This window comes from Myotis daubentonii, chromosome 16 (assembly GCF_963259705.1).
Source record: "Myotis daubentonii chromosome 16, mMyoDau2.1, whole genome shotgun sequence".
NCBI classification, from domain to species: Eukaryota; Metazoa; Chordata; class Mammalia; order Chiroptera; family Vespertilionidae; genus Myotis; species Myotis daubentonii.
In genome coordinates, this window is record NC_081855.1 from 35986817 (window position 1) to 36001005 (window position 14189).

Below are 14189 nucleotides of genomic sequence, written 5' to 3' on the forward strand. Positions count from 1 at the left end.
ATAACTTGTCATGGTCTTCTGGTTTATTTTGGACCATTTTATTGATACCAAATGAATGTAACAGCTTGTTCTGAAACATTTTTTATTTTATTATTTGCTGAGCTACTTCAATTATTTCCTCGACATGAGGTGACAGTGACCTTTTTATGTGTCAGCTACTCTTCTACTGTTTACTTTGATTTGTAGTTACTCATCTGAGAGAACATTAGTATGTGATTGTTTCAGAACTGCCTTAGGAATGACCTTGTTCTTTTAGTAACAATGAGATCCTAAGCTCTTGAGTCCACCTGCCAGCCTAGCCGTCCTGCTTTCGGAAGTCTATCCCAATCATCAGAATCTATTCTAGCCAATGAAAATTATAAACTTTAGGAAAAATGCTTCCTCTATCAGAAATGGATGGACCTAGCAAGCAGAAAATTAGTAAGGACATAGTCTAACTCAATAACACCATCAATCAACTGGATATAAGTGACATCTATAGACTACTTAATCCAACAATAGAATACACATTCATCGCAAGCTCAGATGGAACCTGAGATTCTGGGCCATAAAACACACTTTAACAAATTTTAAAAAATAGAAATCATACAATGTCTGCTCTCAGACCACAACTGTGCAAGGCTGGTTCAACATTGGAAAATCAATTAATGTCTAAACATCAGCAGTCTAAAAAAGAAAATGCATATGATCATATCAATAGAAGAAGCATTTGACAAAATCCAACACCCATTCATAATAAAAACTCAGTAAACTAGGAGTAGCGAGTAACTTCCTCAACTTGATAAAAAAAAAAAAAAAAAAGAAATCTACAAAAAAAACAAAAACAATTGTAACCAGCATGCCTAATTGTGAGAAACTTAAAGCTTTCCCACTAAGATCAGGTACAAGTCAAGTATGTCCTCTCCCACCACTCCTATTCAACATCATGCTGAAAGTTCTAGCTAATGCCATAAGACAAGAAAAGGAAACATAAGGTATACAACTTGGGAAGAAAGATATAAAACTGTCTTTACTAATGGAATGATCGCCTACATAGAAAATTAGAAATAACAAAAAAAAACTCCTGGAGCCCTAACCAGTTTGGCTCAGTGGATAGAGCGTCAGCCTGCAGACTCAAGGGTCCCAGGTTCGAATCCGGTCAAGGGAATGTACCTTGGTTGCGGGCAAATCCCCAGTAGGGAGTGTGCAGGAGGCAGCTGATCGATGTTTCTCTCACATCGATGTTTCTAACTCTCTATCCCTCTCCCTTCCTCTATGTAAAAAGTCAATAAAATATATTAAAAAAAAAAATCCTGGAACAAGTAAGTGATTAATAGCAAGGTTGCAGGATATAAAGATTAAGTGAAAAGTGTCAATTACTTTCCTATATACCGGCAATGAACAAGTGGAGTGTGAAATTAAAAACATAATACCAATTATATTAGTACCCTCAAAATAATTAGGTATAAATAAATCTAACAAAATATAAATAAGATATATATAAGGAAAACTACAAAACTCTGATGAATAAAATCAAAGAACTAAATAAATGAAGAAACATCCCATGTTCATGGATAGAAAAACTCAATATTGTTAAGATGTCAGTTCTTCCCAATTTGACCTATAGATTTAATGTAATCCCAGTGAAAATCCCAGCAAGTAATTTTGTGGATATTGACAAACTAATTCTAACATTTATATGGAGAGATGAAAGACCCAGATTAGCTAAAGAATATTGAAGGAGAATAAAAATGGAGGATTATGCTGTCCAACTTTAAGACTTACTATAAAGTACAGTAATTAAGACTGTGGTATTGGTAAAATAATTGACAAACAGATTGGTGGAACAGAAGAGAAAGCTCAGAAATAGACCCACATAAATATAGTCAACTGACCTTGAATAAAGGAGCAAAGGCAATAAAATGGAGCAAAATTTGTATCTTCAACAAATGGTGCTGGAAGAACTGGAATCCACATGCAAAGAAATGAATCTAGACACAGTCCTTATACCCTTCACAAAAAATTAAGTCAAAATGGATCATAGACCTAAATGTAAAATACAAAAGTATTGAACTCTTAGAAGATAGCATAAGGAAACCTAGATAATCTTGGGTGTGGCTTTAGATACAACACCAAAGGTATAATCTATAAAAGATAGAACTGATAAGCTGGACTTCGTTATAATTAACATTTTCTGCTTTGCAAAAGATAATGTTAAGAGAATAAGAAGATGCCCTAGTTGGTCTGGCTCAGTGGAGAGAGTGTCGGCCTGTGGACTGAAGGGTCCCAGGTTCAATTCCGGTCAAGGGCACATGCCTGGTTGCAGGCACATGCCTGATGCAGGAGGCACCTAATCAATGATTCTCTCTCATCACTGACGTTTCTATCTCTCTCACTCTCTCCATTCCTCTCTGAAATAAATAAAAACATATTTTTTTTAAAAAGAGAGAATAAGAGGACAAATGACATTCTCTTGGGGGGAAATATTTACAAAAATACAGCTAATAAGTGACTATTATCCAAAATATTCAAAGAACACTTAAAAATCAACAAGAAGAAAACAAACCAATTTTAAAAAATGACTTTTTAAATCCTTTTAGACCTATTAGACACCTCACTTTTTCACCCTAATTAAAAACCCCACTAAAGAAAATATACAGTTGGCAAATAAGCAAATGAAAACATGCTCAACATAACATGTCATAATGTCATCAGAGAAATGCAAATCAAAACAACAAGGAGACTACATACCTATTAGAATGGCCAAAATCCAGAAAGCTGACATCACTAAATACTGGCAAGAATGTGGAGCAACAGGAGCTCCCATTCATTGATCTTTATAATTTTATTAACCAATGTCACCCCCAATAAATTCAATTAAAAAATCAGTGGTTGGCAGGGGTTCAGGGAGACAAGGACAGGATGAATAGCCAGCACACAGAGGATTTTTAGGGCAGTGAAAATACTCTGAATGATACTACAATGATGGATACATGTTATTATGCATTTGTCCACACCCATTATATGTACAACACCAGGAATGAACCATAATGTAAACTATGGACTTTGGGTGACTGTGATGTGTCAGTGCAGATTCATCATCTATACTAAAATACACCATTCTGGTGGGGGATGTTGATGATGGAGGTAGGACCTATTTGGGAAATTTATGTATCTTCCCTTCAATTTTGCTGTGATCTTTAACCGCTCTAAAAAATCATCTCAATAAAAAATTAAAAATTAAAGAAAAATAACATGATTTAAAGCAAAAAGAGTAACAAAATACTGCGTCATTCATAATATATAGAGAGGTAAAATATGTAACAAAATTGCACAAAAGATGAGAGTGGAAGTGAAAACAGTGGTAGAAGGTTCTTACACATTATATATGAAGTAAAATATTTGAAAGTACAGTGATAAATTTAAGATGCAAATTATAAATAGAGCAACCCCAAAACAAATATGCCTTTGCAAGGTCACTTTGTAACTCTTTTTTCCTTCTTTTTTTAATATATTTTTATCGATTTCAGAGAGGAAGGGAGAGGCATAGAGAGACAGAAACATCAATGATGAGAATCATTATCGGCTGCCTCCTGCATGCCCCCCTACTGGGGATCCAGCCCACAATCCAGGCATGCGCCCAAGCGGAATCAAACCTGGGACCCTTCAGGCCGATGGTCTACTGAACCAAATCGCCCAGGGCACTTTGTAACTTTTCTCACCAAGAGGTTAACTCCACCCCCTGAATCTGGGTTTGGCCATGTGACTTGCTTTGGTGACTGAGACATTAGCAAACATGACACAATGAGGAGCTCAAAATATATTTGTACATTGGGGTTTATTCTTATGCTGCTCCTGGAACCCTGGGGTTATTATATACATAAACCAGGATTAGCCTGCTGGATGATGAGATATCCACCCCATGTCCCAGTGGACTGACAACCAACCCCCTGTAGCAGAGCTGCCTTGCTGACTTGCAGCTGACCATAGACGCATGAGTGGCCCAGCTGAGATCAGCAGAAGAAATGCCCAGCTGAGCCCAGCCTAAATTGCTGACCCCCAGAATACAAAGCTAAATAAATCGTTGGTTTGTTACACAGCAATAGATAACTAATTGTGTGTGTGTGTGTGTGTGTGTGTATAAGAATAGATAAGTAAAATATCATGGTTTGACAGAGAAAATAGTTGAATTCAGAATTAATGTTAATAACTTAATTATACACTTTGATGATTTCTAAATTTTCTCTAAAAAACAGGTAACCTTTCATACACAAAAATATCAATGTCATTAAAAAATATCTAATTCAATGCCGAAACCGGTTTGGCTCAGTGGATAGAGCGTCGGCCTGCTGACTGAAGGGTCCCGGGTTCGATTCCGGTCAAGGGCATGTACCTGGGTTGCGGGCACATCCCCACTAGGAGATGTGCAGGAGGCAGTTGATCGATGTCTCTCTCTCATCAATGTTTCTAACTATCTCTCTCTCTTCCTCTCTGTAAAAAATCAATAAAATATATTTAGAAAAATATATCTAATTCAACATAAAAACATTATTTCCACTAAATACCAAGAGTCTAAATAAAGGACATTTTTGACCTGATGCATTTGAATGAACGGACAGATTTTAAGTTCTATCAGAGTTTGGGTATAAACAATTACAAGTATATAGAAAATTGCGTATATTACAAGACAAGACAAAGATTAGCACAAGAAAAAAACAAACAAACCTGGTTTGTGGAAAAAAATTGTTAACAGTATAACATTTGGTTCAGTTTTTTGATATAGACAAAATTACAATAAGGTAAACACCAAATATGTGAAAGGTTAAGGGGGAGAAGTAATGAAGAAATTAGAAAAAAAAATAGTAAGAAAGCAATAGAAGGTATCTAAAACCAAAAATTCAAGAGAAAAGCAGTTAAGCATGTTATTTTTAAACAAATAAATATCAGAATAAACAGGTAAAATGATTTCAAATCATTGACTTCAGATAGTGGAAACTGGTGGAAAATAAAACTAATGCAGGGTCTACTACTTTTTGTTGGAAGCCATGTAGAAAGAAATCTTTGACTCTGATAAAATACATACATACTTTGAAAAAATGAAAATTTAAAGAGAAACAAAAAAGGTCCAGTAACCAATTCAAGTATATATTTGGTGTATAATAATAGCAAAACTTCATATCAGGGAAAATTACTTTAGTTGACTCTACAACTTATCATCTATTTGGAAAAGCATACAGTTAGAGCCTGGCCTCATACATATATTAAAATAAATCCCTATAAATAAGAGGATTAAATGTTTTTTAAAAAATGTAAACTATAACAGAACCATGAAAAATATCTGTTGTAAATTTATTCAAAAATATTAAGATTCTCATAAAAGTGTTTATGCTGTTTACTTGTGGGAGGCAGAAAAAGGTGTGGGAGCAATATTTTAAGAGAAAATATTTTAATTTTCACTCTGTACTGGTTTATATTGTTAAAGGTTTTTCAAACAATTTTTTTTTAATTTGAGTTTTAAATTTCCTTTGCTTCTTTAGTAGATAAAATACAAAAATGTTAAAGATAATTTAATATTTTCCCAATTGTAGGTTGACTATTTAAAGGAAGATATTTTGATGCCAGGCGATAATAAAATCTATTTTCTTTTGCACAGTAACTTTGTTTTTTCCTCACCAGCCAACAAGAAAACATTTTTTTCTTAGTCATTTCTTTGCTCTCTTTTTCCCCCATTTATAATCATGAATCCATATTCACTCAATTTTAGAAGTAGGCTCAAATAATGGTTCCACTATTTACATGCAGTATGACCATAGTCAAATAATCTAATATTTTCTAGCTTCAATTTTCTTATTTGTAAAATGGGACTAATATCTGCTCAATTTTCCTCACAGTGCTGATATAAAAATTAAATGAGAAAACATAAATTAACTGGTACAAATATATATTCCAAAAAGCTATCATCATATCATTATTAACTAGTGGCCCGGTGCACAGATTCGTGCACACTGAAAGGAAATTAACTAGAAAAAATGTTTCAATATCGCTATTCACCCTTTCTCTATAATAGAAGTGTCAGAGATTAAAGAAAATTAGTAAAATGTATATGAAAATAATATAGAAATTGATTAATAAACAATAACATATAACAAAGACATGATATAAAAACATTGATAAAAACAATGACTGATACATTTATTAAACTTATTCTAATATCTTCCTGTATACCAAATTAAGATTAAAAACACGTTCAGAGTGCTTGACTAATTTCCCTTGTGATGAAGTATTTACAACTATAACTTTAACATCACACGCTCTTGGAACTCGAGAGAAAGCAACATATAACTGACCATGTCCAAAAGGGGGTTCAGGTAGGAATATTTCTATTCTGTCTAGAGTTTATCCTTGTGATTTATTAACAGTTATCGCAAATGCTGGCATCACGGGAAACTGTCTTCTAATTAATTTAAATGGGAGGCTAGCGTCAGATGGGGACAAATCAATTCTTGGAATCTGAACAACCTCTCCTCCACAGATCCTGTTAATACTTCAGCTTCGGTTATGTAAAATCACAATCTTTTGATAATAAATCTAGTACCATTACAAAGACCCCCTTTACTATTAATATTTTCAGTAGCATGATGATTGCACCCACTTTCAATTTTAATTTATGACATGGCATTCCCGAAATAGTAACACTATTAAGAAATTCGATGGGAAAATTTTCCTTTTCAACATCATCAGTTGAATCGATGGGATTATCACTCAAACAGGTGTGAAAATCTCCATCGAGTATATCCAAAATTTCTTCATTTAATTTATGAACGTGCTCATTTTTAGGACAAAGAATCGCACATTTAGATATATTTTTAATATTATCTATAGATATACTATTTCCAAAGGTAGCTTCAATAATAGATCTGTTACAAATCATTTCATGGGGGATTTCAATAATATCCATTCCTAAATGAAAACTGCTATCAAGTTTGCCATCTCCAAGTTTTACTAACCATTCGCTATAAGCGGAATCCTCTGATCTCATATTTGTTTTAAGAGACAATTGTCTGAAACATCCCCAAACACTACAGTACTTTAAATTCATTTGTACTGCCCGGACCAGTTTGGCTCAGTGGATAGAGCGTCGGCCTGTGGACTGAACGGTCCCGGGTTCGATTCCAGTCAAGGGCATGTACCTTGGTTGCGGGCACATCCCCAGTAGGGGGTGTGCAGGAGGCAGCTGATCGATATTTCTCTCTCATCGATGTTTCTAACTCTCTATCCCTCTCCCTTCCTCTCTGTAAAAAATCATTAAATTTATTTTTTTAAAAATTCATTTGTACTATGGCTGATCGCACAGCATGCAGCACAACACTGAGACATTGTCGAAAACCTCCTCTGAGAAGAACTTTCCCACCAAATGCAACATTCAAATTAATAATTTCTCCTAGTAATCTATGGCATTCCAAATTCACGATCGACAATGACAGATCGAAACACACACGTGCGACTGGCGCCAGTGAGAGCTTTATATGTATCATGCATGCACAAGTCAACATTTATTTTTAAATTGCCAGTGTGCATCATATATGCCAGCCTGTCAGTCGGTCACTTAGCTTTTTATATATAAAGATAACTTTGTGAAATACAGGTTACTGGTGGTTTTTTTACTTTATTTTTGTTGTTGACACTAATACAAATATCCCCATTTTCTCCCCCTTTGCTCACCTCCACCCAGCCCCGCTTCTCTCTGGACATCACCACACTGTTGTCTGTGTCTATGGGTTATGCATATATGTTCTTGGGCTAATCATAATCACTTCACCTTCTCTCATCCTGTCCTCCTGTACCCACTGACAGCTGTCAGTCTGTTCCATGTATCTACTTAAGTGTCTCACATATAATTGGTTCAAAAATTTGTCTGCCTTGAATATATTATACTTCAACTAGTTGGTAATATTATTTAACAACTTGTTCTGAGAGTAGCTAAAGAAATCGAAAGTTATTTCTAATCTTTTGTTTATATTAAGCACCTATTTGCCTGTTGGTCCCTGAAATCATTGTTTGATCTTTTATTTTTGTATGCTACAACCAAAATGAGCCATAGAAGAAAAAGAAAACATTTTAAAACCTGCTTTAAGTTGCCTCTATTTAATAGCATGGTCACCCCTCCTTAAGTATATGGATCTGAGTAAAATCTGTAAGCCACAATAGTGGCAAGTTGTGCACATCTTTAACTTTGGCCATTTTTTTTTCATTCATTTATTCAACAAACATGTAAGACTGCTAGATACAGGTCCTGTGCAAGATACTGGTTATAAAAACGTGAACAAGCCGAAACCGGTTTGGCTCAGTGGATAGAGCGTTGGCCTGCGGACTGAAAGATCCCAGGTTCGATTCCTGTCAAGGGCATGTACCTGGGTTGCGGGCACTTCCCCAGTAGGAGATGTGCAGGAGGCGGCTGATTGATATTTCTCTCCCATCGATGTTTCTAACTCTCTATCTCCCTTCCTCTCTGTAAAAAATCAATAAAATATATTTAAAAAAAAAAAAAACGTGAACAAGAAAGACATCATATTTGTCCTTATGGACATGCTGGCAAGGAGGCAAACTAAACAATTAAACCTACAAATAAATATATAAACTTTGTTAAACATTGTAAAGAAAAGAGCAGGATGCTGAGAGACTGAAAAGAGGACCTAAGTTAAAAGAATTGTCTATATGGTATTGCATATAATATGACCTGTAACTGTACAAAAATGAACTACCTTTTCCCCAAATGTCATCTGAAAAGAGTTTATTCAGAGGGAGAATAGTGAGGTTGTTGAGAGGATCAACTCTAAAGCTGATAGCCTGGGTTTTATTTTAAACCAGCCTCTACTCATCAGTTTTGTGACATAAACAACCTATTTAAATGTTCTGTGCCTTAATTTCTTCATCTGCCATTGGGGAATATATTAAGACATTTTTCATAGAGTTAATATAAAATTTGAAGTAAGCTCTTTTGTCTTATTTTGAAAACTATCAAATTCACAGAAAAGTTAAAAGACCTGACACTAACTTTTAACTCACATGAATCTGTATTTATCAGGCAAACTAATATTTCTACAGTGCTTAGAAGAGTTTCTGGCACATAGTAAACACCATATCACTACATAAGCAGTTATGTTAAATAAAAGTAAATTAAAACTATGAGAAAATGATTTGTAAAATACTTTTCAGAGAAAATTGGTCATTTTCTCCTGAGATCCTAGAGAACATGCCAAATGTTGAAGAGAGGGAGGGAGGGAAAGAGAAAGAAAGGGAATGAGAAAATGTGGAAGAGAAAGACAGAGACAGAGATAGAGTCAAAGACAAAGACAGAAAAAATGAAAAGGCAGGAATTAAGATGAAAAAGGAAAAATAAAAATCCAAGGTTTTGCCCAACAAGACTTTATCTGAAGGTCAACAGCGCTCTCTGCTGGACCTATGTCTTTTCTACACACTAGGCGAAAGTAATAAATTAATATAATACATGCTACCACAAATAAAAAAGTATCACTTTTGTAAAGGAATATAGACAATGTTAGCATTTATTTAATAAACAAACAAATAAAAGCAAAATAATGTATCTGTAAAAATACCTCCCCCATTGTGAGGATTTGCTAAAGGAATGGAAACAATACAAATAAATTCTAGAGAAAATGATTATAAATAGTGGAACAAAGTAATATCAGAATGGTAATGTTCTACTTTTAAAAACAATGTTTTTCTTAACTATATTTTGACCACATGGAGACTAGTTCTTCAACATATAAATTAGCAGTCAAAAAAGGAAACTAAATGTCCATTCCAGTGACCATGAAAGGTAATTCAAATAAGAGAGGAGGTATTGACACCATTTTCTGAATTGAAGAGACAATAAGGAGACTGGAAATGATAGGAAGGTAAAAAGATAACTATCCAATTCTCTAATCCACAGGATGGGAACCAAATTATTTTACTAAAAACTGAGAAAATTTGAAAGAAAAACCTAAAAAGTTTTAATGTCAAATTCAGTGGAAGACAAAAGTCATTTAATTTATGAAGGAATGTTTAAAAAAATAATACAACTGCAGATTTCAAATGTATGAAGACTACAACATTTATATCTTTGTAGGGATAAACGAATGAAACCATTATTTATTAATCCAAATAACCATTCCTTTAAAAAATAAATACTGCCCTCCCTAAAAGCATATTATAGGAATCAAAATAGGAAAAGCATCCTTAGAATTTAGAGCTGTTAGATCTAAATGAAATATAGGTATACTAAATCTAGTCCCACCATCCTTTTCCTCCCATTTGAAGGAACAGGTCCTAAAAAGAAATGGTACTTGTACAAGTCCCTCAAATTACCTTAAGATCTTTATATGATACGCCCTAACCGGTTTGGCTCAGTGGATAAAGCGTCAGCCTGCGGACTAAAGGGTCCAAGGTTCGATTCTGGTCAAGGGCATGTATCTTTGTTGCGGGCACATACCCAGTAGGGAGTGTGCAGGAGGCAGCTGATTGATGTTTCTCTCTCATCAATGTTTCTAAGTCTCTATCCCTCTCCCTTTCTCTCTGTAAAAAAAATCAATAACATATATATATATTTTTTAAAAGATCTTTATATGATAGATTAAAATCTAATACATAAAATATGAGTCATATAAACTGTCAACATAAAAAAAGTTCCAAAATACAGAATGCATTTTTTAAATTACTTTAAGAATTTTGGTGATAAACTAATTTCAGAAGCTGTAGTACAATAAATATTAAATCTTATGAAACAGTTTTCTTCTACTTCTTTATGAAATCACCTATTCCAGAATTAACAGAAAAAATTTTTGTGATTTATAATATGCCACTCTGTTAAAGATTAAGAAATATTACACAATGAGGAAAGAACAGTCCCTGTATAGTGTGAAATGGATACTAGATTTATCAGGGTGAACACTTCATAAGTCATATAAATGTTTAATCACTGGGTTGTACACCTAAAACTAATATAATGTTGTATGTCAATTGTAATTGAAAAATAAAAATGATTTTTTAAAAAGAAAATTTGAAAATAAAGAGCAGAAAAAAAGTAATAAAATTTTTAAAAAAAAAATCACTGTAGCTATTAAAATAAAGAAGAAAAATCACCATAGTCTGTCAGTCATTCTTTCAAGTAAAAATGAGGTTCCGTGAAAAAAAGTAGCTAGTTCAGCTCACAATCCAAACTATCCTACCACCAGTGTTCTTCCTCAAGACAATCATTGTATTCCTGTAGGCAAAAGTGTTTCATGAGCACCACTCCTTTCTTCACACAGAATGTTAAAAATCTCAAGCACTGAGATTTGATAAACAGTAATTTTACTGCTTCATCAAGGGCATTCTTAAGTAAAACTGGCTTTTTAAAAAACTGTATATTAATGATGAAGAAAAATACTATTAGTACAGGTTGGTGCCACTATCTTAGTGTGCTAAGTCACCAATAGCTTTACCCAGCATTGCTTCTGCATCAGTGTAAATGTCAAGACAGTAAAAAAAAAAAAGTTAAGAGCAAATAACATCTTAATATTACTGTGAAAATACTTTTGGCCTCACAGAGCACCTGAAAAACATCTTAAGAATCTCCAGCCCTGACGAAACCGGTTTGGCTCAGTGGATAGAGCGTCGGCCTGCGGACTGAGAGGTCCCGGGTTCGATTCCGGTCAAGGGCATGTACCTGGGTTGTGGGCACATCCCCAGTGGGAGATGTGCAGGAGGCAGCTGATCGATGTTTCTCTCTCATCGATGTTTCTAACTCTCTATCTCTCTCCCTTCCTCTCTGTAAAAAATCAATAAAATATATTTAAAAAAAAAAAAAAAAAAGAATCTCCAGCCCTGACCGGTTTGGCTCAGTGGATAGAGCGTCGGCCTGCGGACTGAAGGGTCCTGGGTTTGATTCCAGTCAAGGGCATGTACCTTGGTTGCAGGCACATCCCCAGTGGGGGGTGTGCAGGAGGCAGCTGGTCAATGTTTCTCTCTCATCGATGTTTCTAACTCTCTATGCCTCTCCCGTCCTCTCTGTAAAAAATCAATAAAATATATTAAAGAACAAAAAAAAGAATCTCCAGAGCTCCATGATCTGATGATGTGCCTTCCCTCTAACCCAGAGAACTCTGACTCTGCTGTCATGCCCTGCAAAGGAAGCCAGGGCCTGGGATGGGGACAGTGAGATAGCCCCTCCCTGACACCCACTGTCCTCTCAGGAACACCAAGCGTACAGCTGAATTGTGGATGGATGCATATACTAGTATACACACAGTACTATTATGCTACCCAACCACTACTTGAGAATTGCTGCTCTAAGGACACTGAAAGAACTTCAGGGAAGTGGAGTTCACAAACATAAGAATATTGATGAGGCAGAAAACGTTCAGATCTCTTTCTAGTTCCATTCTTACATTTTACAAATGATGAAAAGGGAGCACAGAGAAGATAGGATTTACTATCTCATACATTAGTAGCAGAGATGTGATAGCACTTAGAACTTCTGAGTGGTTTTCTACTTTTCTTTGCATTAGACTATTCTTCCTTTTTCAAACATGGATTTAACAAATTCCACATTCTCCTTACTAAACAATGGCATAAATACATACATTTTGTGGAGAAAAGGAGTTTATCTTTCTTAATGGAGAGTTGAGTTTTGTGGTCTTTCCTGAAGCAACTTTTGTATCAAAATGGTGTACTTCCTTTTCAAAACAATGCCGTTTTCTAATCTGTAAACACAGGACCAAAATAAAGTTTAAAATAAACGTTTGAGCAGGCTGGAAGGGTGGGGGGATAAAAGGTGATGAAAGAAGACTTGACTTGGGGTGGTGAACCAACAATAGTGTACAGATGTTATATTGTGGAACTGTACACCTGAAACCTGTATAATTTTGTTAACCAGAGTCGCCCCAATAAAGTCAATAAAAAGGAAAAAAAAAAGTTTGAGCAGGTTAATTGTCCCCCAAGGTCCAAATAGCTGTGTTTGTTTTCAGCATTTAAAAATGACTATTTCTAACTGACGATAATCAAATAATTTTTAAAAACATAAACAGGCACCTTATTACAAGACCTAAGTAAAATAAAATATAGTAATACCTCCTTAATCCTAACCAAAATAGCTTTAGTTAGTGATATTCAAAACTATAGTACTGAAAAATGATCTTCTCATAAAATAGTTCCACCATATGGACACCAAGTATAGTATTATAGCAAAGTCCAAATTACATATCTAACTGGAAAGTAAAAAAGCAAATAAAGTGGAAACCTCATTGGAAATTAAAACTCAAAATAATTTAAATGTAGATATTCATAATTTCCTACATGACAGAATTCCTTGGTTACTATTACTTTTACTAGATAGTTGATAATCTAAGTTGTATTTGACTAAATTTATTTCATAAATACCACTAAGTTTGCTTTCCAGTCTATCCTTTTTTTCTACTTGCCAAAACCCAATTTACTTAAATTATAAAAGGGAGAGGGACATTTCTATTCATGATCCCATTCCTACCAAAAAAGAAATGAGACCCAAAGAAGTCAAGGATAAGTGTTATATGTTGAGTCCTACCTCACAACAGCCAACTCTATGTACACATTTTTGAGGGGAAGGGGGAATTTTCTAAAGATCCACGCTTCATTTGTAATTGGTGTTTTTCTAAAAATAAACTAGTTCATTCTATTTCTAAAAATGGTTTAATTATGAAAGTTAAAGATGGTAAGTAAAATAAACTACATAAGAATGCAAAAACTTTTTAAATATATTCAATTAAAAATATTCAATTACGTGCAAATGACATGCTGATTAAATAATACCCTTTTTATTTGTAATTAAGGCTATTAAAAGTCCTAGCCTCCCCATCTCATTGCCATAAACTCTATGAGAAAACATGGTATTCATCTATGAAAAGTACTGCCATTTAAATTATCTAGTAATTTAGGCCTTTCAATAATTTTTAGAAAAATTTTATCCTGTATTGATATTAAAAACTCAGTAAATAAGAGTAAACCTTGTAAATATATTAAAACTACCAATACCAAAAGTATCCATGATATAAACATTCATATAAAAGGAATTTTGGACAAAAAATATGCCATTATTAGATAAAAACAACAGAGGAGTTAAAATGTACAAAGTAGCTCTATTATTAATATATGCCCTAAGTAAATATTTTATTATCAAATTCCTCATATAT

At 34.2% G+C, this 14189-nt stretch overlaps 1 protein-coding gene across 3 annotated transcripts in view; it reads right to left on the minus strand.

The window, feature by feature from the left end:
• Positions 1 to 14189, minus strand: part of BRIP1 (BRCA1 interacting helicase 1) — a 133294-nt gene that overhangs the window by 91283 nt on the left and 27822 nt on the right. For all 3 annotated transcript variants that reach the window (XM_059669774.1, XM_059669775.1, XM_059669773.1), the window contains one exon: positions 12606 to 12725. In XM_059669774.1, the coding sequence (XP_059525757.1) occupies positions 12606 to 12725 (120 nt within the window). The remainder of the gene's footprint in view (positions 1 to 12605; positions 12726 to 14189) is intronic.